The sequence below is a fragment of the Parambassis ranga genome, chromosome 22 (genome assembly GCF_900634625.1).
Source record: "Parambassis ranga chromosome 22, fParRan2.1, whole genome shotgun sequence".
NCBI lineage: Eukaryota > Metazoa > Chordata > Actinopteri > Ambassidae > Parambassis > Parambassis ranga.
In genome coordinates, this window is record NC_041042.1 from 4,736,535 (window position 1) to 4,764,099 (window position 27,565).

Below are 27,565 nucleotides of genomic sequence, written 5' to 3' on the forward strand. Positions count from 1 at the left end.
TTTTTCCCTCAGAAACATAAAATATAGGCGATACAATGAGAAGCGCTGAATTATTTATTTATTACCGGTAACTTACGTCTGTCAATCTGCCCAATGTGAAAGGGGGCATCATGGAACAGAGGCTGCTGGATTTAATCAAAATGTACATATACCACCATGTAATAACACCATATATTATTATTATTATTATTATTAACACCACTATGTATGTGTAATAATTGGACTGTACCCTGCACATACACACTGACTGTTTACATGCTGACATGTTTACATGCAGTAACAGTAACTGCAATACTGTTTATCTGTTTATTACTTTATGCGACTTAATATCCAATCCATAACTGCACATGTACAATTGTTTACCTCCTGACAGTTTTTGCACTATGATTCATTCTCTGCTTAATTTGCACAACAGCTGATGTAGCACACACATTTATGCACATTTATATGTATATAGCTTTTCATTTACTTCCATAGTTTATATTTTTGTGTACTTATTTGCATCTTTTTGTCTCTTTTGCAAATTATTCTATTTTTGACTTCTTAAACCTTTATGGCATTCAGTGTGAGCAGCAAAGTAAGAATTTCATGGTACAGGGAAACCAGTTTCTATACTGTGCACATGACAATAAACGCTTTGAATAGGTGTTACTTGAGAAAGTTACATTTCTCTAAAGTGAGACACACATACCCACACATATATACTATCTTCATATGTCTCATTACTTTGTTGTATCCTGCAGAGACTATTCCTAGTGTGGCTCCTAATAAGATAGGCTAATTAGCCTTGGTTCTTGGGGATTCCATTTGCCCATTACTGTAACACATGCTGGGACATGTGATGGTATCTGCGTGTGTGCGTGTGTGTGTGTGTGTGTGTGTGCACTGTATAATGTCAGGCTGGGTCAGTGGTAATTGCTAATATTTTCAGTTTTGCTTTGAGCTGAGGACACAGACATTAAATTGATGGCACAGACTTTTAGATGACAGGCATAAAAGGGCCTTTTTAGCAGCCATTAATAATAATCTGATCAGATAATTTGATTCGCTATATGATGCCCTTCATGTGCAGTGAGTGCAGATCAAATTAAAATTTCTATTACTGTGCTGTTTGCTCTGAAATGATTCCATTGGTAGAAATAATGCTGTATAATACCTTATGATCCATATAAATAATAGGACTGCTGCAGTGTTAAATTAGAAAGCATTCATTGTGCCAGAAAAGTCAACCTCCCAATCACTGTTTTGTCAAGAAGTCGGGGGTCATAATAAATCTTGAGAGCAATGATGATAAGATGAAAGTATCATTAGTCATAATAACTTATGATACAACCATACGTTAGTTCTGTCAGCCCTTTGCTTCAGCCCTGAATGTGATGACAGGCCTCCACACTGATCATGCTCTCTTGGCAGCAGAGAGTGATGCGAACGCTGCATTCGTGAGCAGGAGACTTCACTCCAAGAATAGCAGGCTGACATGTTGATGCTCCTATGAGGAGCTGAGAAGCTACCAGAAAGAGGCAAAATGTGCAGTTTGGCACATGAAAGTGTGACAAAGCCTGAGAGGGGGATTTCATAACTTCCTGGTATTCCAGACAAAACAAGGGGGAAAGGGCATCCGCAGAGCAGACTATGTACTGTTAGTACAAAAACAAATCAATATAAAAAAATCATGCAGACGTCGTTAGAAGTAAATAAAACTTTTTTTATGGTATAATACTGTTTTAATACCAACAATCTGGTTTAAAATACAAGAGATTTTTGGGTGCCTGTTGGTTGCCATGTAGGGGTGACACACAAACATATAAAAACTGTTATTTATCACATAGCTTGGACTCAACAGGTTCGACCAGCAAGAGCTGAGAGATGTGTAGATCCCTCCTGTGTTCTTACAGGCAACCGCATTGACAGTTTTTTTTTTAATTCAATACAACACATTCATGTGTGAAATCATTAAATATGCAGTGAGGTACTAAAACAGTATAACAACATTTTTACAACTCTGCAAAAGGCAAGAGATGCAGTTACACACCAACACTTCAGCACATCCTAAAATACATCCTCATTACATTCATTGCATATAAAGCACAGTGTGATAACCTAATCATGACAGCTGACTTTTGTATTGGTGTACACATACAATAAGTTGATTATCAACATAAATAAAGAAATCTACACATGTATAGATGGGATATAGACGGCACTCAGTGTTGTTTAATGTGTAACTGAATTGGGTGGGTGTGCCTGAAATTGTAATCATGAGTCTGACAAATGAATAATAAGAACCAGGGCAAGCTGTAATAACAAAGCTGAGAATTCTTTCTGGGAAGTTTGACCACCAACAGCGTTTGTGTCGTCTTGTGGCTGCTAAACATGAGGTAATACATAAAGTTTAGAGGTCACTCAGATGTCTTCAGTACCTTTTTTACTTTAATAAATATGAAAAGATGTTTTTTTTTTATAAACAGAGACAAAAGAAAGAAAAAATAGAAGGAAGAACTGCGGGTCACAACTGAGCTGTGAAATTGCACAACTTGGCTCTTCACATTGCCTTAATGAAACCTTTCATTTGGAATAATGAACCCCTATCGCTCCAGCCCTGCCTCCTATCCTCCATCTTCCTCTTTCATCTGTTCACGCCTTCCTTCCTTCCTTCCTTCCACTGTGGCGGTCCAACAGCTGAGAGAGAGAGAGAGAGGAAATGATAATGTTCTTTAATTGTCTCTCTCCTTCTCTCTCCCTAGCACCACCGGTCATGCATTTGGTTCTTTCTGCTGATATGATTCGCAGTAACCACACACACACACACACCACGTGGACATGCATGTACAAATGTAACACTGACTCACACTCCGGTGGCTGTCTTGTGCTCTCTCCAGGTGGTTGCGGCTGGCGTGTGAAAGACCTCCGCTCATTTATAGGCTTTAATGAGCTACACATTTTTCACTGAAAAAAAAACACATAAGTATTAGCACTAAACACAATAAACAGATGCAACCCTATTCTGTGCACTACTACTTTTGTTATTCTGTCCTTGTGAACTTTCTTCGGTGAGGCAGATGTTCTGAAAGTGCTGACTTCAGAGTTTATGTATAATCACTCAATGACTTGAACCATGAGTAAAATTTGAATATGTTACCATTCATTTCAGATTTTTATTCAAGGGAATCCCTTCTGATCTCAAACAGACTCGCTCCTCGGGACTGTGTTGGTGTTTGCATTCCTGTCAAGAGTGAGGAGGCTGCAGTCTGACGCCTGCCTCCTTCACCCTGCAATATAACTTCAAGGACATCACAGCACAGGGGAGCCTAGAGGGAGGCAGCGTGATGCATCACTACAGCCAGCATCACACCTATCCCATCTGAGGCGGGGGAGATGCCTCATATTTCACTGCAAAAGTTTAAAGTGTCATAACGTTGTTTACTTCCTAAATAATGTCTGATCGATAACGTGTGAATATAAAGTAGAGTGTCAGTGTCCTCTGTTCCACAGGCACTGACGTGTGGATGCTATCAGGTTATGCTAGTCGCTCCGAGTGGCCACACACACACACACACACACATAGATTTAAGCCTTAATATTATTACCCATTTCTTTCTGCTGCTGTCAAGGTAACATGGAGGTCTTTTGGGTTAAACTCAGTTTTGGAGCCAGCGTCAAGTGGACAGTGAATGTTAAGTCCCAACACAACAATAATGTCTGTAAATCCTAATTTGTATTGATTGATTGATTGATTGATTGATTGATTGATTACATTTCAGGGATTTTTATTTCCCACAATTATGATTCAGATGAGGATATCTCATTACTCAAACATGACTGTAGGGTATCATTCATTCACTATCAAAATCTCAGTCTTGATGACAAGTGTCTCAACAATTAAAGTAAATCCAATAAAAGATCAAAGACATCATTCATATTTTTGACCAACACGTCCAAACAGCCCCTTGAGAAACGTGTAAGTAGTGACTCTGTTTAATAAGTAGGATGTTTGGGCGGTTAGCTACATGAGTGTCTTGCATCTGAATTTTGGCAGGACAGAGTCATTGTGTCGTATTTCTTCTCCTTCCCCGCCCTTCCCTTCCCTTCCCTTCCCTTCCCTTGATCGCTTCCAGCACTCCGCCCATCAGAGTATATTGGCAACGTGAAGCGCACGGCGCACAGCGTGGACTTGGAGATGTCTTGGCAGCATTACGCACGACGCCACGGTCAACGCAACAGCCTCCTCTCTTAGACGGACGGGACACTTTCAAGCCGAACTGGAATGACTTTCAACTTTTGATTCGGACAGCACTTCTTCTCTGTTCTTCATCTTTTCCTTTCTTCACTTCTTCGCATCAACAGCAGCGGGTCTGGATGACTTCTCCTCTTCCTATCTTCGGGTCACGGTGACTGTTAAGAGGAATGGAAACTGTGTAAACAGCGTGGGGGGGAAAAAGGGAACAAACTCCACAGAGCAACAGTTTTTTTTTTTTTTTTTTGAGAGAGATCAGAGAAAGAGAGGATGATCCCGCCGGTCAGCACGATTCAGGACGAAAGTGGGGGCAAAGAGGACGAACGGGACCAGAATGAGACACCCAAATCCCCGACGGCGAACGGCAGCCAGCAGGAAAGCAAGGTAGGACTGTCCTGTTATTTCTTATTCATCAGCAGACGGATTTAATGCGGCGTCATCACTGCGTAGAAGTCTAAACTCCTATGAAATACAGCAGTGTACACAAACTTTGGAAAAACACTGGACTCAAAAGGGACCAGCTTCTAAAAAAGAACACTGGACTTTGAAATTATTTTTTTATAACTCATTAATCCTTTTAAATTTAAGAATGATACAATCCTATTGGCTTAAAACAAGTCGCATAATCTTTATAGGTCATGTATATTTTTCAAGAAGATATAAAATATTATGTGTAAGTCCAGTTTGTATAAGTAGTGTTTGATTCCACTGTGGCATCCTCAGACTTTTAAAGCTCTTGCTGTATGGTGCAAATTGTATATAAATATGTGGCATATGGGTTTTACTTGTAGAAAGCAGGGTTTGTGACAGAAATCCACAGCTGCCTCAGGCGCTTCACCATCTATCTGGGTCACATGTTGCCCAGACTACTACAATTAGCAGTGCAATATTGGACTCATGGTAGTGGATGAGCAGCAGCACTCCTCTCCCCTCTCCTCTCCTGTCCTGTCCTGTCCTCAAAACTCACACACAGGACACAGGAGGCTCTCTCACTTCATTATTAAGGGAAAGCTGCATGTGTACCTATACTTTGGCTTATATATTATAACAGATTTCTGGCTGATTTAAAGCTTCTGACACATTCACTTCTAGCATACCCGTGCAGAAGATGGATTATTATTAGTTATCTCAGTTGTTTTAAGTAAAGATGTGTTTGTGTTTTTATCCCTTCTTTAAGAATACTGTGAGGCCTGAACATCACAAGCGCAAGGTGAGCCTCCACTCTTGTGCAAACTGTAGCGTTCTGTTAGTTCCAGCCCACCACCATTGCAGCTGCATTAACTGCATGTGCAAAGAGATAAAAGTTGCTTTACGTTGCAACTTTTGCCAAACTATTCCATCATAACTTGCTGCAGTAAGTCATTTATAATGTCACATAATAACTTTTGCAGGGCCCCCATCCCCGCCACCAACCCGCTTTATGACAAGAGCACAGCTCCTACAGATTTGGTGCCACAGCATGAGTGCCTCTGCATGAACATACTTCCTCACTGTGCTTCATATAAAACAATACAAAGAAAAAATAAGAATATAGCTTCTGCAAATAAGCACAACAAGACATATGCGGAACTTTACATGCTTTTCTTTTTAGGATGCAAGAAGTCCAATAGGTTGAAGGTGCTGTGCATTCATGTTAATATGTATGTGAAAGCATCTGTGTGCGTGTGGGTGGTAATGGTAGTGAAAGGGTCCAGATTGATTGTTTCCAAAGTGACCAATGGAATTGATTCATCTTCAACAGACCGAAGCTGCAGCGGATAAGCACTGCAAACAATTTGTGCAGGGGATGTTCACCAAAATGACAAGCGCAGACAATGTTTATCCAACTGATAGTTAAGTAGGATTTCAGATTTAGAGGATGTGATTTGTAATGCAGAGGAAAGAGGAGGAAACACAAATCTAAATAGGGAATTTATTTCTCCAGCCTCCCTGCTAGATGCCAGAAGAGCCTTAGAGTCACATTACAGATTATTTATTATGCATTTGAGTCCAGATTTTAGTGGGTTTCAGAGGGGAGGAGGCACACACTGAGAGGTTAAAAGAATTGTCAGTGTGGTGCGATATGAAAAATGTTACTGTAAAAGGAGAAGTCTAAAGAGATTGATAGAGGCTGCAGCCAAAAATGGCAGCACACTGTGTGAGAAATAGTTTTAATGAGATGCATCAGCCTAACCTGCAAACCCCATTACCATCCAGGTAGGGAACCTCGAAGGTTTTTTTCAACAGAGTCACTTATAAGCCACTGGACACTTGCCTGAAGGTTTTAGAGTCTATCTTGTAGGTTATTACACAAATTAATTTACTTCACTTCTCTGCTCACATCTTCATTTTTCTTTATTTCTTCTTCTCTCATCAACAGCTGCAAAGACTCAAACGCTCCCTCTCCTTCAAGACCAAGAGCATCCGCAGTAAGAGCGCCGACAACTTCTTTCGAACCAGCACGGAAAACAAGACAGAGCTGCTCTCTGATGTCAGCAGCAGCACGGGCCATCTCTGCAGCATCGGGATGGCCCCGCCGCATACCACCAGCCTCCCAATTCCTCCCGTCCCCCCGGCCATCCCCTCCGCGCCTCCCCCCACGTCGCGTCCCCAGTCACGCAACCCACTGCAGGTAGACTCAGCCGGGCACTGCTTCATGGAGCACATCTTCAAGAAGCCCACGTTCTGCGATGTCTGCAACCACATGATTGTAGGTATGGTTAAAACATGCTCTCTCTCTCTTTATAGTGTGATCAGACAATACCTTTGTATGATGATGCTACCTCTGCAAGAATTTCCTTTTGATAAATTCAAATGAGGGAGGTATATAAAATGATAACATCAGGGTGTGAGAACATGCCTTCTGCACACTCCAGTGAGAATAATTGGAAAGCAGTGAAACACACACCATGTGTATCAGTACACAGACAGACAATGAGGCATCTGACACTGAGAGTCCAATCTGACCTGCTCACATGTGACTGAAGTACCTCTATCCTTATTCACACACTCTGCCCCGTCCCTCCATCTGTCTGCCTTGGTGTCAGATAGCCAACAACAGCCGTGCCAGTTCCTCTTCCTGCTCTCCCCTCACCAGATGTTCTGCTTTCTCTGCTCCCTTCTCCCTTGTTAACCATCAATACTGAGGGACCACTGAGTCCTTTATATCTCAGGGCCTTTGCAGCATGATAATGACAGGGGCCATCACTTCCATCTGCTCCACAAGCCCCTGATACCCCGCTGCAGATCAGAAAAGCCTCAGATTACTGAGAGGGCTGACAAATTTAAAAATCTACATATAAAGCCAGAGTTTACACCCCTCAATTTATCAGCAATTGCTATTGGAAATACATAAAAAAAAATCAAAGCATATGTTTTATATTTTAATTTTATTAAATGACTATATTTTACTAGCACTGTTTCTGGCTGCAGCAAGCAGCTAAAATCACATTTTATGCTTGCAACCCAGCCAAAGTTAAACTTCTCATGTGTCATTTCAAAGCATTAAATTAAATACTTGATGGTGAGGGTTAGGCGGACAGGTCTTTAAAACACTCCAAAGCATGAAATGACACCCAAAATGCACAAAATGGATCATAAAAATTTAATTTATATCTGGATTGTACTGCCTCCAAATGGCTGTAGAAATCCATCAAGATAATATAAAGACCTTTTCAGATGTGAGATATGTTACATTGCCAGATCAGTCATTAGTCTGTTAAAGCGAGGAATTTAAATTTAAGATCAAAGAGGTAAAACTTGTGTTTTGTGCAGTTTTTTTGTCAGTGATATGCTTCCAATGGGCCTCAGGTGGCCGGTGGGTGATTAAGGTGTGATGTCAGACCTGCCCGGCCATTGTGATTGGTGCTCTGCCCTCTGGTCCACTCATGAAAATAGATGCTGCCCTCGTCTTCATTTTTCTTGCTTTAATGAGAGAGAGAGAGAGAGAGAGAGAGAGAGAGGATGGCTTTCAATGTGTGTGAGTGTGTAATGAGATGCGATGGAGCTGTCAGTGTCCCAGAGTCAAGGGGCATCACACAGGAGACAAGAGGATGAGATAGTGGAGGAGGAAGCTGATAGTGCAAGTATGTTGTGATCATTGCTAAAAGTCGCTCACTAGAAATGGCTGCACACTTATGAAGTTAGATTAGTGCAGGAATTATTCACACATTTTAAAGCTTGGGGGTTACAGTTATGTGTGGATCTTTAAATGTCTGACATATACACTCATTTAGTCAATCTTCTTACTTCTGTTTCAGTGCAGAGACATTTAAATACCCATTTCTAGTATATTTACGATCCACCCTACACTATAATTGATCAGTAGATGAATAGCAGTATGCTAATATTGCAAACGGCAGACAGGAAATATATTAAACACCCACCTTCTTCCTACAGGAGAGTCCTTTATTATATAAAAGCCTGTACAAATTTAATGTGTCATGCATAATAAAAAAGGCTGAATTATATTAGAGTGCTCACTGACTCACTCATTAGGCTCACTAGATGAAGCCAGAATAAAATAAATAAGGAAATATTTAATAAAACAACAGGCATATTATTGTACATGTTCACTTGTGTTTTCGATTACCTCTTTAATGTAGCAACAACTACCACACACACTCTCTCTAACACACAAACCTTGAAGATTATTTTATCTGTAAACTAATTAAAACACTTTGTTTCACTGACAGTTTAACCAAACTCTGCGTTTATTCCAAGAGTTCTCATTCCTGTTAATAATCTAGATGTTTTTCTTGTTCATTGGTTGGTGTAAAAAGTGTGTTTGCTTTTTTTCCATAAAAGAATTTCACACTAATTAAGGAGGTCTGATGCTGAGATACTGATTGCTACTATGGCACAGACAGCGATATCAGGCCGTTACCTACTACTGACTTATTGACCGTTTAAAATGGGCTTTTTTAGTGTTTATGAATGGTCCAAAATTAAACAAAGAGGAAGTGAAGGAGAAGAGGAGGCGGTGAGGGTTATTTGCAGAGGCAATCAGAAGGCGTTTAGTAAGAACGGCAGTTTAATGGATCCATGTGTAGCCATTGTAAGGAGAGTATGAGCATGAGAGGGAATCCAGAGGTAGGAGAGAAGAGGAAGGTTATGTGAGAAATAAAGAGGCAAGATGAAGATGGTATGAAAAATCTGGCAAGAGTATTGTCCTTTACTGTAAATGAATAAAGGGCTTTAATATCAGAGTAGCCAAGAAAGTGTCTCCTCACAGCTGGAATGTCTTTGGGTTGGCAAACATATTTCCCATCCATTATGTCAGCTACTTATATTTGCACGTTGAAACACAGTGGTTTGGTCATTCTTAGTTTACATGGAGGCATCCCATTATTCCCCTGTCTCGGAATGAGTCAGCTCAAACAAACCAATTCAGCGTGACAAGGGCTTCATTTGCTCCCTGTCCCAGTGCATCCAGAGGGACGGACGAGGACTTACATTGGCTGTCTCTCAGATACTCGAGGTGCTCATTAAACAGCACAATCAGCTGACCTGATTTAGGATGACCTAAAATTGGCACAGGTTGTGTTCCCTGCTTGTGTCACTACCAGTGTTGTTGTGGTGATCTGTGGTCGGGTTCAGACCAGGATCAGCTTTCTCTCCATTTCCGTCTTGGTGTGACTTAACTCCACCAGTTCTGCGTCAGTGCAGCTCAGCCAAGCAGCACAGGAACTTTAAATGGGTAATACAGATCCAGTTTTCCACCTATTACTGAGTTTCAGGTTCCAGTCGCTGCTGCCCTGATCTAGTTAGCCGTGACACCAGTTCACATTACAGCACGTGAAGAGCGAGCAGAGATTTTTCTAACGAGACTTGAGAGACTTTGTGGGTCTTGTATTCGTTGTCTTGTTCAGGGATCAGGTGTTCTGCTTGGTTTCATATTTAAAGTTCAGGCTTACCGTACCTCTGCTCACTGACCCTCCTCAGCTTTCTCATCACACTGAACATTTTTGAGGCTAATCTGGACTGAAAACTTGACATTGTTTGCTTGGCACCATGATGCTAAACAAGAAGTACACACTCTGACAGTGTTTTAGTGGCGATGCTTGGATAGTATATCTTATTTTTTTCTATGCACTCTTGATGGTAGATCGATGGTTTCTTTGCACATCCATATTTTAACATGCACACACAGAGAGCATTGGCCACAGCAGGGCACGTGCTTATTGATTAATCAATAAAGAACCCGAGGTGCATAGCTGCCAGACTACACTAATAACAGCACTGGGACTTGGTAACAGTGCTCATTCTCTCTGTTAATGTGGAATAGCTCTCAAACGAAACAACAGTTGAGTGCAACGAGGGGCTAGGAGACCATGTGACAGCTTCTGTGTGGATTATACTTTATTACATATTGTTAAGTGACAGCAGGCAAGCTGGAAACACATATTATATGAGTGATTGAAAAGATTTTGACCAGGAAAGCACTGAAAACTAAACTTCTGTGGTGCCTCTGTTTCAGCTAATTGAAATGTTTTCATCCACAGTGGTGATTCTCTGTCGTCCAGAAATACATATCTGATCTCGGTACTCTTGCTGATGACATAACTGGACCACTTTCTGAAACTATGTAAATGTAAAAGTGCACCGTGATGATGTTCTAAATTTGACTCATTTTACGTAAGGCCACCAATTTATCAATCCAGATGCTGCAATATAAATACTGACTATGAAGAGTGATAATATTTGACATCAAAGCCACCCGAGGGCCACCCAAGTCCCTTCAAGCATCAGAAGAGCAGAGATTTGAGCATTAACCTCTCTGAACTGAGACTCTGAGCCCACATGAAATAAAAATAACTACCAATATATGTTTTTTGGGATTATTTTTCTGCTCTAAGCAAGATATGGGCTGTGATATTCTAGGGTTCTAGACAGTATTATCAAGGCCCTTTAAATTTTTAAAGAAAGCAATAAATCTGAAGCTAATATTATATATAAAGTACCTTCTTCTCTGGATATCAAGCTATTTTAACATATTTAAATTTATAAAAGTATGACCACTGACTGCAGATTTATGTTTATCTACTACTCTGTGATTTCTATTAAGCCCTTAAGCCCTTATTAAATACATAATCCAATATTTTATTGTTAAGAGTCATTCTCTGATACCGTCCACAGTTGTGTGACTCTGTCCTGTAGGCTTTTTTGTTTCTTTGTCCTTTTAAATTTAATATTAACCTCTATGCACAAGTGCACACACACGCTAAATAAATGCTGTTGCAATGTTTCGTAACTCTTGTCTCACAAATATAGCCAAGTAATCTTTATTTCTTTCAGCAACCATGACAGACTTAAAATGTGGTTGAAATGCTTTTTGCAGAAGTGCACATCATGTCTTAGATTTGGTCAAATTTTGTCCCTGTTAAAATGTTCCACATGCTATTTCACAGGTTTTTCCCAGAGCATGCTGGGATGCGCTCCAGACAGCTTGGCTAGGAATATATGTGCAAAGACAATGAATAAATGAATGACATGTTGTTCTGAACAATATTTTCCCTCTCATTTTTTTTTTTTTGCACTTTCATTTTTTAACTCCTGATGTGAACGCTTTAACCTTTGTGTGTATCAGGTACGACAGCCAAGCACGTGGTGTTCCTGGCTGGAAACACGGCGAAGCACGGCCTGCGCTGCAAAGCCTGCAAGATGAGCCTCCACCACAAGTGTGAGAATGGAGTCGGGCAGCAGAGATGCATGGGGAAACTGGTAAGATTCACAACACAGAAGACACACACATGCACAAGGGGGAGAAAATCTGACCTGTTCTTTGCTTGGAAAAAATCCCAGATTCCATGTAGTTGTCACACACAGATCTCAGTGGACCCTTGTGCACTCGCTCTTCACTTTGCCGTTAACAGTTTAAGAGACTTTAATCCTAAGGAATATAATTACTGATCTGTCTTTATGACATAATACAGACATATCAGAGTTGGCTGTCTGACCATTTCCCACCAGATTGTGCTTATTCAGAAATCACACTTTTCCTGTGTGTGAGTGTTGCTGGTACATCTGTGACCACCATCTATTCCTCGTCATCGTCCTCATCATCGTTATATCATCGTGTTAGATAATAGTAATGCAGCTCGCCATTTACAAATAGGCTGACCTCCTGCTCACTTCTGTCAACTCCTGCCTGTGCCGCCGTCAGCATAAACCATTAAATCGGCACCAATACAGCCACCGTGAACTACTTAATAACCCCAGCTGAGAAGTCAGAGTCAGTTTTATGATGTGTTTGACATTTCACAGTTTCAGCTCTGATGTCTTATTTGAAAATTGTCACACTGTGAAAGTTTTTCCTATTAAAAAAAGATGGGAAAGGTGCCTGTATTGATTAGTGCTTTTCCTCTGCTAGTGAGCCTAGAGTGGGAGCCACAATGGAGGAAAAAGTTAGAGCTGATTACAAAAACACCTTTATTATTTACAATTTTTTTTTTACAGTTTGCAAAAGGTGGTGTTTGTGTCAATAAGTCAGCATCTAAATCTTATTACTTCACAGATCACAACCATGTAACTTCCACACCTCTTCTTGGGAAACCATCTTCATTACTGGGTGATAATAGCCAAGAATGGAGTCACAGTCTTTATCATCCCACATCATCTGTTGACTGCATTAAATAACGAGACCCACTGGTAGTGTAGTGATGCCATCAGGGTGGTCTGGGTTTTTTTTTTTACTGCAGGAGCCACACTTGTAAAAGCCACTGCCAAGAAGTGCTTCACTTCCTTAGCAGTCCAGCTAACTGGCAGATGGGACTGAAGTAGGACTCAGGCCTTTTTTTTACTAATTTCCACAGTATCTGGCGTCCTATGGAAATGTTGTACTAACAGCATAAACAAGTCTTTCCCTTTGTGATGTCTTTCCACTAATGCCTGGAAGGGGGATGAGGCTTGAAGATATGATCGGCTCTCAGGAGTGGAAAATGAGGTTGAGAGGTCAAGCATAAAAAGGGAATTTTCCCCAGTGGAGTGCAGCTCTAAATTCAACTAACTCTAAACTTGGACAGACGTGCTTGTTTCTTTTGGCTTGAGAATACTTCATAAAGAAAGCAAGTTACCTCATGCTCTGAATCTTTCTTAAACATGAAACCAGTGTTCATGTATTTGCTGATGCTATGATAAAGACTCCCTACTAAACAGGACAGAAATGTAACCTGTTTTTGTTATTTTATAGAAATGTCAGTACAATACTGTCAAACATGCAATGCAGTTTGCTGGTCAATGACAAAAAACTGACTAATCACTAAAAAGGTGACACACTTTTTTTTACACTGTTCAGACTCAGGCAGTGTTTCTGGGACACTTGCAACTTCAAATCAACCATGAATAATAATCAATATGTGTCAGTAAGTGAGTCACTTCTTAACTAACACCCTGACAACTGTGCACACGCTACACATCAAAAGGGATCTGCTGCAGTAACACGATTTGAAAAGTAGTTTGACTGATTCAGAACACGATAAATACAGTGATTCACTCATCAACCTTTGACGAGCAGCGCTTATGTGCGAGTACTTGACTATCACTGTCAGATACTTGGTCAAAATGCATCATCGGTGGAAATATCTCGTGGACAATCATAGGAATTCTAAATAGGGCATCACTGCTTTATACTGCTACAGCATGAAGCACAGGCTAATAATTAAAAAATGTACTGAATTTTTAGAATCATAAATGATAAATCATGATCAGAAGTGCCCTCCATTTATCGTGTGTGTTATCCTGCATGTTATTAGCATTGTTGGCTACGCCTGGGTGAAAATAGCATCTGCTATTATCTTAATGCTTTTACTCATGCATTAATATTTTTGTCTCTTACATTATGAACATACATGAATATGTTTTACAGTGACAATATAAGATTTGTACATTTGTCTTGGTTCCCCTCTATGAACTGGCTGCTAACCCACCAGTGTATAATGTTGCTGATGGCGGATGTCTTTTGTTTGTAGCCACAGTGAAGCACATGGGCTCCGACAAAGCGTGCTCTTTTAACCTTTTCCTTAATGACTTTGCCCCTGTAAGTCTGACTCCTTGAGTCTGCTTGGAGAGCTCAAGGGTTGCTTATTTTAGCTGTCTAATTATGAGAAGTGTCAAGTGAAGAATTAATCAGGACTGATTAGCGATGCAGCTATCACTATAGCCACGACCCGAATGGATGAAATGTAAACAAACTGAAAATAGGCAGTCCTGTGAGTGGGAGTTACAGTCGTCTTCTATTACTGAGCATATCTGTAATACATGTCTGAATATTAATCATGTCAAAAATAATATAAAAAAATGGCTGAACAAAAAAAATTATAGATACATTAATCATTTCTGAGTGTGCTACAGATACCATTCAGTCTCCAGGGATTGGGGATAATTTCAAGTTTCTGTGTACTTGATGGGGAGGTATTGATGGGTGGGGATGCAGGCAGGTAATAGATATATAAATGATAAATGTTGGAGGCCTTTGGAGGAGGACATGACAGGCAGATAATACATGATATGCTACATATTTGATTCCTCCATGTTGGTCATTTCAATTGATTCAATTGATATGTTAAATTATGGTTCTATGTAGGTTGGTTATCACTTGGGAAACTGTTCACATTATGCAAATATTGACCTGCTCTATTGGAAAACATATTGTAGTAGAATGTGGCTTTTTAACCACAGATAAAATACAGAAGAGACTGACTCTTTTGTTTTGTTGGTTTTTTTCGAGAATTATTCTTCTAGTAAAACATTCATGTCTGGCATCCAGTGTGGCAGACCAAATTTCTACGATGAGGAAAATGAGCAGGCTTGTGTGCCCGCAGTGGTGTATATATCAATTTGTCCCTAATGCCTGTCACCTTTCTTTTCACCCCCTCTTTCAGCCAAAAGGCTTTCGGCGGTACTACAGCTCTCCATTACTAATCCAGGAACAGTACGGCTGTATCAAGGAAGTCCTGCCCATTGGTGAGCAGCCCTGCATCATAACTTCAGTTTTGTGTAACCATTCTCCCAGAACCACTTTTCCACATGAGGTGTTTTATAAGACCCTTACAAGGTTTTGTTGGCTATGACGAACATTTGTTTGCCATCATTTTTTCACAAATTGTGTGATATTCTTTTTAAAAGCCTGTGGCAACAAGGTGGATCCTGTGTATGAAGCCCTGAGGTTTGGGACATCACTGGCTCAGAAGGCCAAGAGGGCCAGCGGCTCAGAGTCTCCTCACAGAAACTCAGTAAGAGCTTGCCACATGACTTGAATCTTCTCTTTGTTATGTGATGTACTGTGTATTTTGTCCCTGATAGTCTGAATAGATTCAGCCACTGCAGAGCAGTAAACACTACCAATAAAGGCAGTCTGGTCATGATGGGAGATGATGGTGCTCATGTTACAGCAAGATGACGTGTGTGATTGTAGAGGTACTGTCCTGCTTTTCATAGCTTCTAATGTAAGCTGGACTGTACGTGCAGTGTCTGTATGATGACGTCTGTTGGGTTTGGGCCATCCTGTCCTGTCCTGTGCAGCTGTTAGCGAGTGGGTGTTTGTGTGTGTCAGTGGAGACTCACAAAGACAATCTAATCTCAATAGGGGGTTTTTAATAATAGTTTCCAAATGTAGGCTATGACACAGCATGTATACCGTGCAGATCCAGTTAAGTGATCACTTTTATCTTGTTTTTGTCCCTAGCTATTGATCCAGGTTGTCTCTACCGATTTATTTCTCTCATATGTGCCTATCTAATCATTTTCATCCATTCTATTTAATCTCTGCAGACCAGTGACTTGGATAAAGTTCCAGAGGAAGTTGTTGCTCACAGCAGCAGGCAGGAGTTGTTGAGAAAACATAGCGATGATGGTGAGTATCCCTGCAGTACACACTGTGTGCATCTGGATTAAAGCCATGTAGTTATACAGGGGAAAAAAAAACACACTTCCTGCAAAAGGTTGCAACATCAAAGAAGGTTCCCTAAACTAAACTGTGTTATCTGATTTCTCATTCTGACTATGTTATGGAATATTACAAAAAAAATGCATTTATCTTTAGCTGCATTGTGCGTAGCTTGAGATTTAGCTGCACACTAATGTCTATAGCGGAGTGCATAGTACTGAGCCTTTATGCCCTGAAGCAGTCAGTCTGGACAGTGAGGGTAAGACTACAAATAAAGCACAAGCATAATTACTAAAGCCACTATGCTGCTAAACAAAAGAAGATTTGAAAGTGCTAAGGTACTGTTTGTATGCTGTGCCGTTCTTCATACTGATCATTGGTCTATCAGATGGTTGACGCTTGTTTGTTTTCTTAGTTTTCACAGTGATTGAGAACGGTACGGAACATTTCCACCAGACAGAGAGAAAATCTGATGATCTGCCGGTGAGAAACAATTCTATTAGTGTGTGTAGTTTGAGGTATGGTTGATTTCTGTGGCCTTCAAGTAGTAGTAGTAGTAGTAATAGTAGTAGTAGTCTGGGGGTTCCAAATAAGAAGAGCAGGATTATTTCAAATATATATTCCTGGATGGCAGCCATCAACACTGCAGAGTCAGATAGTGCTGACTAGCAATTTTTAATTACCCCAGAAGTTATTCAAACTTTGTGCATCAGTTAAATGGTCAGTTAAATCTTTGGCCACACACTTATCAAACCCTTTACATGTTTAATTGTGTGTGTGCGTAAACTACAAGCCTGAACAGTATTATTGTTGCACAATGCATTGATGTCTGCTTATGTAATCATCTTGTATTTGCTTTTTGTAATAAGGTCTTTAGGGCCTCAATTGTCAGTAAAATAAAAAAAGAGCTTATTTTAAAAGTCACTACATTATTGTTGTTGTCATTGTTAGAATATTTGTGCTACTTATAAAAGCCATTTTTGTAAACAGCAGAAGTGAGCATAAGAATTACATCACTATTTAACTATTTAAGTTAATGTTTCAGATTTATTTTTACTGTGACATGCTTAGTCTGCAACTCTCTGAGAACAGGCTTTGAACGCTGACCAGTGCCTGAACTCTGCATGGTTAGTCTGAGAACTGATCGCCAGCCAGCCTGTTGTGCATCCATTAAGCATCCAGCCCCCCGCCTCCATCCTCACTGTCAAGTTTCCCAGGACTCTCTTTCTGCTGTAACAAACCAGACCCAAGTAGACACAACCACTAGGCCGCTCTGATATGGAGAAGCCTTGACCTTAATGTTTGGATGTGCAACTTCGGTGTGTGTGTGTGTGTGTGGGGGTGTAATTATTCTGCACAATTCACAGCACAGAGAAATAAAAAGGTTAAACCTCAGTGAGTACCTTATCACTTCCCTGTAGAGCAGCAATGAATATTTCATGCTCCTTTCCTCTGTCTTTGTCTTCCATGGTGGGGATCACTTTACATATTTCTATCCTGTTTACCTTTACAGTTTAGCATGTTTATCTCTATTGTCAACAATGGAAAAAGACCACAGATACTTGGACAAAAACATGAAAACGAACAAATAACCATACAAGGCGAACAGAGAAACACACAGCTCTGCTACAACACAATCTGGCCATTCAGTCGTCCATTTCAAGGAGGAGGCTAAAAGTGTATTGTGTGGTGTTATCAGGCAGGACCGAGCACAGCTGGCAGCGAGCTGTTTGTCTGTCAGCCGACAGGTCCATTAGCTCAGGCTCGCGGACAGACAGATGGAGGCTCTGCAGGGTAATGAGCAGAGAAAAACGCTTGAAAGCTGCTTCCTCACCCAGAGAAGGAGCATCCAAATTGAGATGAGAGACTTGCACATAGAATGGCCATCTGTTCACACTCCTCAGGTTTAGCATTAAACTCTCTGAGATCAATTGACAGTAAAAAATAATGCAGTTCATACTGTGATCTCTGAGATGGTGATGGCTTTTGTTCATAAACCAAACTCTCCATCTGCTAGGAAACATAAAATGCATCCATTCTAATCACAGAATGGTTTCTCTCAAAGCTGCATTTAATATGTCTATATTAATAGTGCATTTGCCCTGCAAACACATTTAGAAATATCACCTGGCTCTGCAGTTTACCTCACGTCTATGGAGCCATTATTTGAACAATCTAGTCCAATTTTCTATATTCCATTCCCCTTATATTAAATACGCCCTTTACTGATCGCTTAAATGAGGTTGTTGCATTCCAGGCCATCTCCTCATCCACTGTTTCAGGCTACCACAACATCAAGAGCCTGTGAAGGACAGGGAGCATCTCTTAGTTAGCTGAAATGGATCGCTACTGCTTGATGTTGTTGTTTTCACCCCGAGGCCAGTGAAGCAGTATGCCTTGTGGCCACTCTAAACTCAACTCATCCATCAGACACATTTCAGTTCACTTAGGTGAAACCCAGGGTACCACAGAAGGACAGAGACACTTCTCTTCATTACTTAAAAATGGAAAAAATCCCCTGCTGTCCTATAAAAGAAGCCACTAGTGTCTTACAAAATCATTACCACGATTCCCTGCCTGTTGCCATGAAGGAAGAGAATTGTTTGGATGGATTTCAGGGACACAGCAGGCAGGATTCAGACAGGTATCGGATGACGAAACAAGGAAAATACACCCACTAGTTCTCGAGCAGGTGTGAAAAGCACCAGATAGACATACCTTCCTGCTAAATGTGCTAACACTTATCTGAGAACTTCCTCTCCGCCCACAGCCCTGTCCTATTTTAACTTAAAAAAACCTGGTCCTGCTTCTCCCACTCTCATGTTGACGAGGAAACAGATTGCAGAACAAGTCCTCAGCCTATTAGTGTGCTGTAAACAAGGGCTTCTCCTGTTGATGTGAATGCCAACAGACTATTTTCGGATAGAGACAATATAGCGTTGGACTGCATTTGTGCGTGTTAATGTGTTTGTGTGTTTTGTTTTCTAGATGGAGCAAAGTCAGCTACAAAAGCTTAACACCTACGTGGCCTTGTACAGCTTCACCCCACAAGAGAGCCATGACCTGGAGATGAGGTTGGCTCACACACACACACACACACACACAGCACTTACACAGGATGCTCTATGCATGCAATGATTTCTTTCCAGTGGTTGCTGGCCAGCAAGAAAATAAAACAGAACTCATTTATTTCACATTTATCACCAAATAATTTGTTCCAGTTCCACCTTCTAAATACTGTAATTACACTTTTTAATTATTTATAGGCTACTTTCTGCATCTTAAATTTGTATTTGAGAGAGGAAGCACTATAACACTATAATCATAATTTATTGATTAATTGCACAGGCACTGCCGCGCACATAAAGCAGCTATGACAGAAACAGACCCTCTGTGTGATTGTACAAAAACACCCTGGTATATGCACTAAAGGTGTTTAATTTACTTTTTGACATGTGTGAGTGATGTTAAAGAGATGCCCCCTTTTTCATGCGAGAAAAAAAAAAATCTCATTCTCTGTCGAGTGTTACATAATCGCTGTGTTCAGAGCAGCACAGGTTAAAATGTACAAGAATAGATTTAAAGGAACTAATTAGCTTCCTCCTTTTAGGTAAGGCTCCACAAAGATTCATTTCTCAGGAGTGGCCTCATTAAAGGTACCTGTGTGCGCCCAGTGATAGTCTATTAATATCAGTCAGTCACATGTCGTCTTAGATTTACCCTCAGAGAGATGGACAGTCTTTAGAAAAGTCTGTTCATGGCTCCCATGAGGCTTTGTCAGTGTGCCAGCAGCTAAGATAGGATATGATGTTTGTAAACATCACAAACTTGATTTATTTTGGTCAAAATGATGAGACGTTCACATTTCTCAGGATAGCACAGAGGAAGAAACCAGCATGATATAGAATACAACCTGAAAGTGTCCCATTAGAGGCAATCTGTGCTGCTGCTTTCGACCATATAGGTCACAAATTGAGTAGTAATCATCCAACACAACAGCAAATGATAAAAAAAAAAATTTAAACTAAACAAAGCTTAATAAAATGAGAAACACCTGTAGGTGAGAGAGAGGCTGCATTGTAAAAAGAGAGCGAGTTGTTTTCTGCAAAATTTGTATATTTATTTTTATATATATATATTTTACATGTTTCAAAATAATAAGTCTATGTGATAGAAATCTGGACAGTGTGTGATTGTATCACTAACACAATGAGTTTTAGGTGCAGAAATATTAAACACTCACACTCACCACGCGGTATTAAAGTATCTAATCGGGAAAAAAAAACAACACATGGAGAACTTTCATTTTCATTCCTTCCCACTAAATGTTAAGAATTAGAAAACAGCATTTAGGTATTTGTCAAAGTTTGCCTTTAGGTTAAATGTCTTATAACCTCAAGGCTTCTTACATTCTGACACCCAGGGTCCAGATTTGTTCCCCTGCTTTAGCCATGATTGATGAGGCATCATCCGCAGCATGCTTTGAAATAGGCCCTCAGGGTTGACAGTCCTTCTGCCTAAGCACTCATTTATTCCTGCTGCTTGTAGAAACCTTCTGAGGACTTTGTGATAAGAGCGTGCACTTATTCTCTCCCTCTCTATCCTACACACAAACACACACACACAAACACTGGTGTGCAGTCATGGGTTTTTTCTCTCTTCCTTCAATCGCCAGCCTTCATTTGAAATTCATTGACCTCTTCTCTTGGAGCCCTGTTTCCTTTGTTGCAGGTTTTTTATCAAAAGCCCATACATCACGGTTTCACCCCTCACCAGAAACAGTAATCAATAATTCAAACTGAAACATGTAAAGTAAAAATGAGAAATGACAAATCTTTCATCATTTAAAGTAAGTACGGTAAATCAGGTTTGTCATTAGTTTCAGTTGCGGCCACATCTCTGATTACGTGATTACCTTCAACTATGTTTTGATTGTAATGATGATGCGATCTGAATTTTTAAAAGCCCACTTCTCATTTTTTTAAGACTTCCCCACTACTTTTTTCTAATCAAGCTGATTTTACATCATATTTGGATCACTCATTTCCTGTTCTTCTAATTAAAACATGCCCTGTTTTCATCTCCTTTTACAACATCAGGTGCTTTGCTTTTCTCACCTACAGTAAACAGTGTGTTCTGAGTCATGGTGTTTATTACCGACCAAAGGCCAACCAGTCTTGTAACTGAACCGCAAAAGGAAGAAGAAGAAAAATTACGTAAACTCACACTTGGCTCAGCTTTTTTGGTTTTTTATTGGACACACTTTGGCAGATGGCTTTGAACAGATGTTTGTAATTATGGCACATGCGTCGACAGGACACAAATGATTCATGCATTTCCTGGATAAAGGGAAATTATTTACAGCAAAACAGGATTAAGGTGCATCACATGCACGCCGACTTTTGTCTTGCGCCAATGTGGATCTCGTAAACAGCTATTGCAGTAACATAGAGATGTTATACATCTGCTCTCACCTATTTTTAACAGGGACCTCTCACTAGTGTCTTTTAGGCCTTTTGCACACTGCTCAAATACCCAATAAAACCCATTTTAATCATGAGAGACTTAGCGAACTGAATGAGAAAGATTTATTAAGTAGAAAGTTTGAATGTGCATTAGCACTAGGACCCATCGTGAAGACCACATCCGGAAAGGGGGGAAAATGCAAGAGGAGAGGCCGCTGGATCAGAAGATCCCCCCGGGGTCTAGACTGGTGGTGGTGGTGGAGAGCTGGAGGGCAGGAGATAGGAGGCCTTACTGGTGTGGATCTGGTGGTGCTTGGGGTGGAGGAGGGTTGCCGGGTTCAATCAGAAGACAGCTGGAGAAGAGACGAAGACTTTTAAATTTCGTGCTAAGCTGTGATTGGTCAGGAGAGGGATGGAAAGCGACAGCTGATTGGTGAGGGAGGTGCTATCTCTTAAGCACCTGACTAAGAGAGCGGAAGAGAGGGGGGGCAGAGGAGTGAGGGATGGAGGGAGAAAGATTAGGAAGCAGATAGGGATAAATGGTGAATGATGGGAAACAGAGTCTTCCTGATTGAACTCACGCTAAGAGCTACATTTATGTTTGTATTCAGTGGAAAAGGGAACAATTGGCATTTATTTTTGGATCAAATATGGTGGATATTTGCCAACTTTACTGACAATGCTGTGATGTGTGTTTTGCCATCTCAGACACATTTTGTGTAATTTTTTTGTATGTTTCTACGTATTGCAGAGCTGGAGATAGGATCCTATTGGCAGATGACTCCAATGACGACTGGTGGAAGGTAGGAATAAAATCTTAAAACATATTGCACCAAATTTACTTTTCAAGGTGCCTACCTGTGTAGGTTTTTTTCCCCCAGAAAAACTGTTGGGGAAAAAAAATCGATTGATAAATTACATTAGGTGGAGCTGCAAAGAAAACAGGCCAACTCAGGACACGTATGCATGACAGATAAATTAGGGAGACAAAAAGGGGGCTGAAATGTGGCTGCACGGAGGCAGCCTGTTGCCACCAGACCATGAAAAAACTCATCACACATTTTTTAACACTGCTCTTCTCTGCAGGCTGTAGATAAACACAGACATCTGGACTCTTTAGTCATTGAACAACAGATACTTTACCAAGTAAAAAGAGAAACCAGATGCCACACCTGCATACATAGAACTCTACTGATAGGAGTTAGTGTACAGGTGTATGTAAAAGCCCTGTTGCAGAGTTGTATCCAATCATGTATAAAAGGTTTTTAATCCTCTTATGTCCTGCCTCTGCATGTGTCAGCTGTTTCCATGTTTTTTCAGGGGGTAATAGAGGACAGGATTGGTTTCTTCCCAGCAGCCTTTGCTCATCAGCTGCGGGACGGAGACCAAGTGTTCAGGTGTAACAGAACATTTATCGGCTGCAAAGAACAAGGCCAGATCACACTAAAGGAGGGGCAGGTATACAGACTTATCCTCCATAAGCCGAATCATATGTGAATTGAATTTCCTTTTTGCCTCCCATCCATTGTCTTTTTAAGCAGCCTTGCAATGCATCAAGTTGCAGTCAAGTAACCCATTAACATCTGAGCAGAACAGGATAACACAATGCCTCTAAAAACTTTCAACAATGTCATCTAAACTACCTTTGCTCATCTAAAGTAAAGGATACTGTGGGAGGATATAGCCTGTATGGTGTTTTTGGAGGATTAAATATCTGGACATCAAGCTGAAAGTAGGAGCCATATTCTTGTTGTGGGGGTTAACTGCAGCACCCTTAGAGCCAGAAAGACACACATGAAGGGTTAGGGTTGGGCGGTATCCAAATTTTGATACCGTCAAACGCCCTCCACATTTTAGCCCCGGTATACGTAAATACCGTGCCGTGTGCCGTGCATGCAAACATGTCAAGCGTTCTTGCTGGCAGCACGCTGCGTTATTAAAGTACGGTAGTATGATCCAGTGTTTGTTTTTAATCTTATCATGTTAAGAGTGCAGCCTTGTGCAGTATTTATGTTAGAAGTTACGCATGGTAATAAAAACACAAAACTGAACACCTGCCGGTCACGTTTTTTGCTGCCAAGTTTTTCTAATGGAAACAATTAAAATTATAAATGTTGGCTCAGACGGCGGCATCAAACTGTTGGCTTGTGCCTACACCGTTCAGAAACTAAATACCATCTCAGCTCTGGCTCGTCCTCTAAAGTGCAGCAGTGTTCTTCTAAGGGACCAGGTCACAGGTGCGACTATAGCTTGCTCTCTCTTCGCCGCGCTGTCACGTCATGTTCATAAACTTTATCAAACGTCTCCAAAAGTAAAATATATTATACTACTGAAGTAAAACTAAAGATTCAACCACACAAGGCATCAAATAAAATATGTTTAATATTTGATCCTTATCTTCTTCTATCTTCAAGTACATTGTACACAAGTGCATTTTTTTATTGACGGTATTAAAAATAATACCGTCGCCACCTGTGTGCCCCGCCGGTATACCTTAATACCTTAATACCGCCCAACCCTATAGGGTTAATTTAGAATCAGACTAAACATAAGCAGGATTGATCCAGAGAACGTCATCACCACCATGGTTTGGGGAGGCAATGACCTTTATCGTGGGCAATAAAATTACCACATTACACCTGTGTCTAATTCATCACACCCCACCCCAGCTTTTAGAGAACATCAGATTCACATTATCCAGCAGCTCTTTAGCCATCTTATTACCCTCCTGCAGCTCCCACTTCGCTTCTTACCTCCAGCCACTGTTCCCGCTCAGACACGTATTCACCGAATCCCTTTTTGGAGATACCATTAAATTAGCATTTTGGCATAATGGCTGTACTTAGTTCAGGCCCCCTGTTTTCCCACAATGCTTTCCAGGGCATGTTAAAACTCTGAGGAGACTGAACTTAAGCAACCCCCAGTGGAGATGAAACCACCAAACACTAGAGAAGTCTATGACCCGCTGACTCTCTTTTCCAGTCGCACAGTCCCAGGGGAAGGTGCCATGGAGGTCTTAGAACAAGCACGCAAACACAGCCTGTTCTAAACCATAACGAAGGTCAATGAGTGAAATTAGGACTTACAGCAGAGAAAGATGACACCTTCCCATTCCATGTAAGAGTTATGAATGTAATATAATACATTTTAATAAAAAAAAATAGAATTAGAATTAGAAATAGAAATAATCGAGAAATGACAGAAATATAGATTTTAAAACAACCAGCTTAACAAGAGCTAATATGAGGGGGCCAGAAGACCTAACTATGAGTATAAAGCTTGAGTAGAAGAGTATCCACAACAATTTGGCCTTGTAGGCTGTGCTTATATCATTGAGAGTAACAAAACTTCCATGAAGCAAAATGTTCATGCTGATAAGTCACATCATTTTTAAGTCCTTGACACTAGAAGGGAAGGAATCAATACAGACGGAATAGTTGTACCAGGCTGTAAACATGTTTATTTCTCCTGTTAAGTCGGCCATTTTAACATAGGAGTCTATGACGATAGACTCGCAACACGTTTGCAAGTGAAGTGAGGTCTGCATATTTTACCCTAAATTTTCTGACCACAATTCTACTCAGCTGCAGAGCAGAAGACGAAAGATTGCAATGCATTGTGGGATGAAGGACATCATTCAGATTGCATTTTTTTGTCCTGAACTGCAGAGCATTGATCTCTCTAAGCCACTGCACTTTGCCTTAAATGTTTAACCTATTGTTAATACTTTTGATTCTATTCAGTGGGCAGTGTGCAGCTCTGCCTCACTGTCAGTTTCAGCATGTAGGAATCATCCCAAAAAATATAATTTATAGAATATTTGTGTCCAAATTTTGTCAGCTTTCTGCATTCTCCTGTAATTTTCTATTTTTCACCTCTGGCTTTCAGATCTGTGTGAGCAGTGAGGGAGAGCACAGCGGCTTCATCAGAGTGGCATGTGGAAAGAAGAGAGGCTTCGTGCCCTGTGATGTTCTGGAAATCATCTGAGATGCTCAGAGAAATGACGACAGAATGACAGATAAAGAGGGAGAAGAGATGCAGCGTCAGCCGCCTGGAGGTCAGAGGAGGTGGAAACGACTACAAGTGGCTGAAAACTGGAGTCTGGACAAACTGTGCTGGTTTTGTTTCTGAAGACTCCACTTTGTTGCAGGTCAGAGTATCTTTCTTGGTACAGAGTCAGAGAGGCTGGGACAAGAAATGGATTATTGTTTGCAAGGAGAACGGAGATCACTGTGTCACTGGACTTAAAATTTATATGTGCGTTTTTATTTCTCTTTGTACTTTTATTCATCCACAAGCTTATAAAAGTGAGAGCAAAAACACAACATTTGCTAGGATGACTAAATTCAATTCTTCAAAACATACAGAGGAATTTTCTCCTTTAGCTTTTTTCTTATGCTTTTATATTACCGGTATGTTCCAATGCAAAGTAACACTAGCTGATATGATGGATGACAAATCCAAGGGTGTATACCATAAGATATGAAAACACTCATATAACCAACCTACAGTGTTTGTAAAGGCCTTTGTTTGTAAAGTCTGTAACTGTTTCTTTTTTTTCCCTTTTCTATCCCATCTTTATTTCATTTGATAAAAACTGCTTTGCAATCAATCATGGCGTCTGCACCTAAAATCAATATGATACAATCTGATTTTTGCATGTGTGCGGTATGGTGGGCGGAGGCTCATGAAAGAATAAAGACGAGTTTTCTGTTTGTTCCTCTTGTAGCATGTGAGAAACAGTCAAGCTGTGCTCATACAGTAAGACATATGTTAAAGCTTTCAAAATTCTCAGCAGGTCTTCCAAAAATATCGCCCTTTCACTTAATGATGATGATGATATACAGCAGGTTGTTATCAACATTAAAACTCCATGTATGATAATTTGAAGTGTTGTTCAATGTTTTGTATTGTCTACAAACTGCAGCATCTTCTATCAAGACTAGGTTTTCCTATTATTAATTGCTTTAATTTGATTATTCATTCCTCAAAGATTTACAGCTACAGTATATTTTAGAAGAAAGGCTGCTGTTGAATCTTATGATGATGGGGTGCATCTGCTGGGAATGGCCTGTGACCTTGTGAGAAATCATTCTTTTAGTTGCTGTGTTAACCTCAAATCTGATCACTTGTGTGGTTTCCCTGTTTCTCAGCACAGAGCATAATGAAAAAAAAAAAGTGAAGTGCATCTATGGCAAGGTGTGGCATTGTAGTAGATATAGTATATCTGTTAAAGGCTGTTCTGCATTTGAACCTTGGCTTTATTGAATGCCTAAGAATACTTTATTGTACATAATGTATCTACAAGATTAAAAAATTTCTTCTTTATATCAATAGCATGTTTGATCGTGTCTTTTAAAATGTAAAAATAAATAAATAACATTCCTGTCCATGCTCACGAATCAGCAAAAGATAATGAGCTCATCTAAGAAAAACCCTCACACCACTTTTGGTAATGCAATACACACAAGATGAATCGCCTCTGATGACATGCAAGAGAGAAATGTGCGCACATGGCCCACAGGCAGTAACTTCATAATGTACCCCAACATGGAGGCATTATCAAACAGGACAACAAGAGCCATCTTATTGTGTTAGCTCTCAGTCTATAAACAACAGTGTACAGAGTTATCGCATAACATATATAAATATACATCGATTCGATTCGATGTACTTGCGACTTCTATTTTCACTTTCATCAAGCTAGCTAACTTGTTTGTGGCGGTCCTCACGGCAGGTGGAAGTTGTTAAAACGCGATAACAAACCCCGCCCCATTTATAGGGACCATATGATTTTGTAGTCAGTTCAAATCAACGGCAGTAAATTTACACAGAATCCACCAGTCACAGAGATGAAAACACAGGCTTTACTTATTTGTTAAAATGTAAAATGTAAATTATTAGAAATTATGGCTTTTTTAAATATTACTTTTTATAATGCCTTAGGACGTCTCTAAGGTCCCTTAAACGTGCTCCAAGCATTTACAACATGACATTACAACA

The 27,565-nt window shown here is 40.3% G+C and overlaps 1 protein-coding gene across 3 annotated transcripts; it reads left to right on the top strand.

Moving 5' to 3' along the window:
* Positions 1-4,158: 4,158 nt before the first annotated feature.
* stac (SH3 and cysteine rich domain) lies at positions 4,159-26,896 on the top strand. 3 transcript variants are annotated; one of them, XM_028396267.1, is made up of 12 exons: positions 4,159-4,618; positions 5,412-5,444; positions 6,594-6,927; positions 11,802-11,935; positions 15,094-15,175; positions 15,338-15,444; positions 15,983-16,064; positions 16,513-16,580; positions 19,086-19,171; positions 22,314-22,365; positions 22,883-23,020; positions 25,451-26,896. In XM_028396267.1, exons 1-12 carry the CDS (start codon positions 4,505-4,507, stop codon positions 25,547-25,549), a joined length of 1,329 nt encoding a protein of 442 aa, XP_028252068.1. In that variant the 5' UTR covers positions 4,159-4,504; the 3' UTR covers positions 25,550-26,896. The 3 variants fall into 3 exon arrangements, with proteins under 3 accessions (XP_028252068.1, XP_028252070.1, XP_028252069.1); XM_028396269.1 differs by lacking the exon at positions 22,883-23,020; XM_028396268.1 differs by lacking the exon at positions 5,412-5,444.
* The last annotated feature ends 669 nt before the right edge of the window (positions 26,897-27,565 follow it).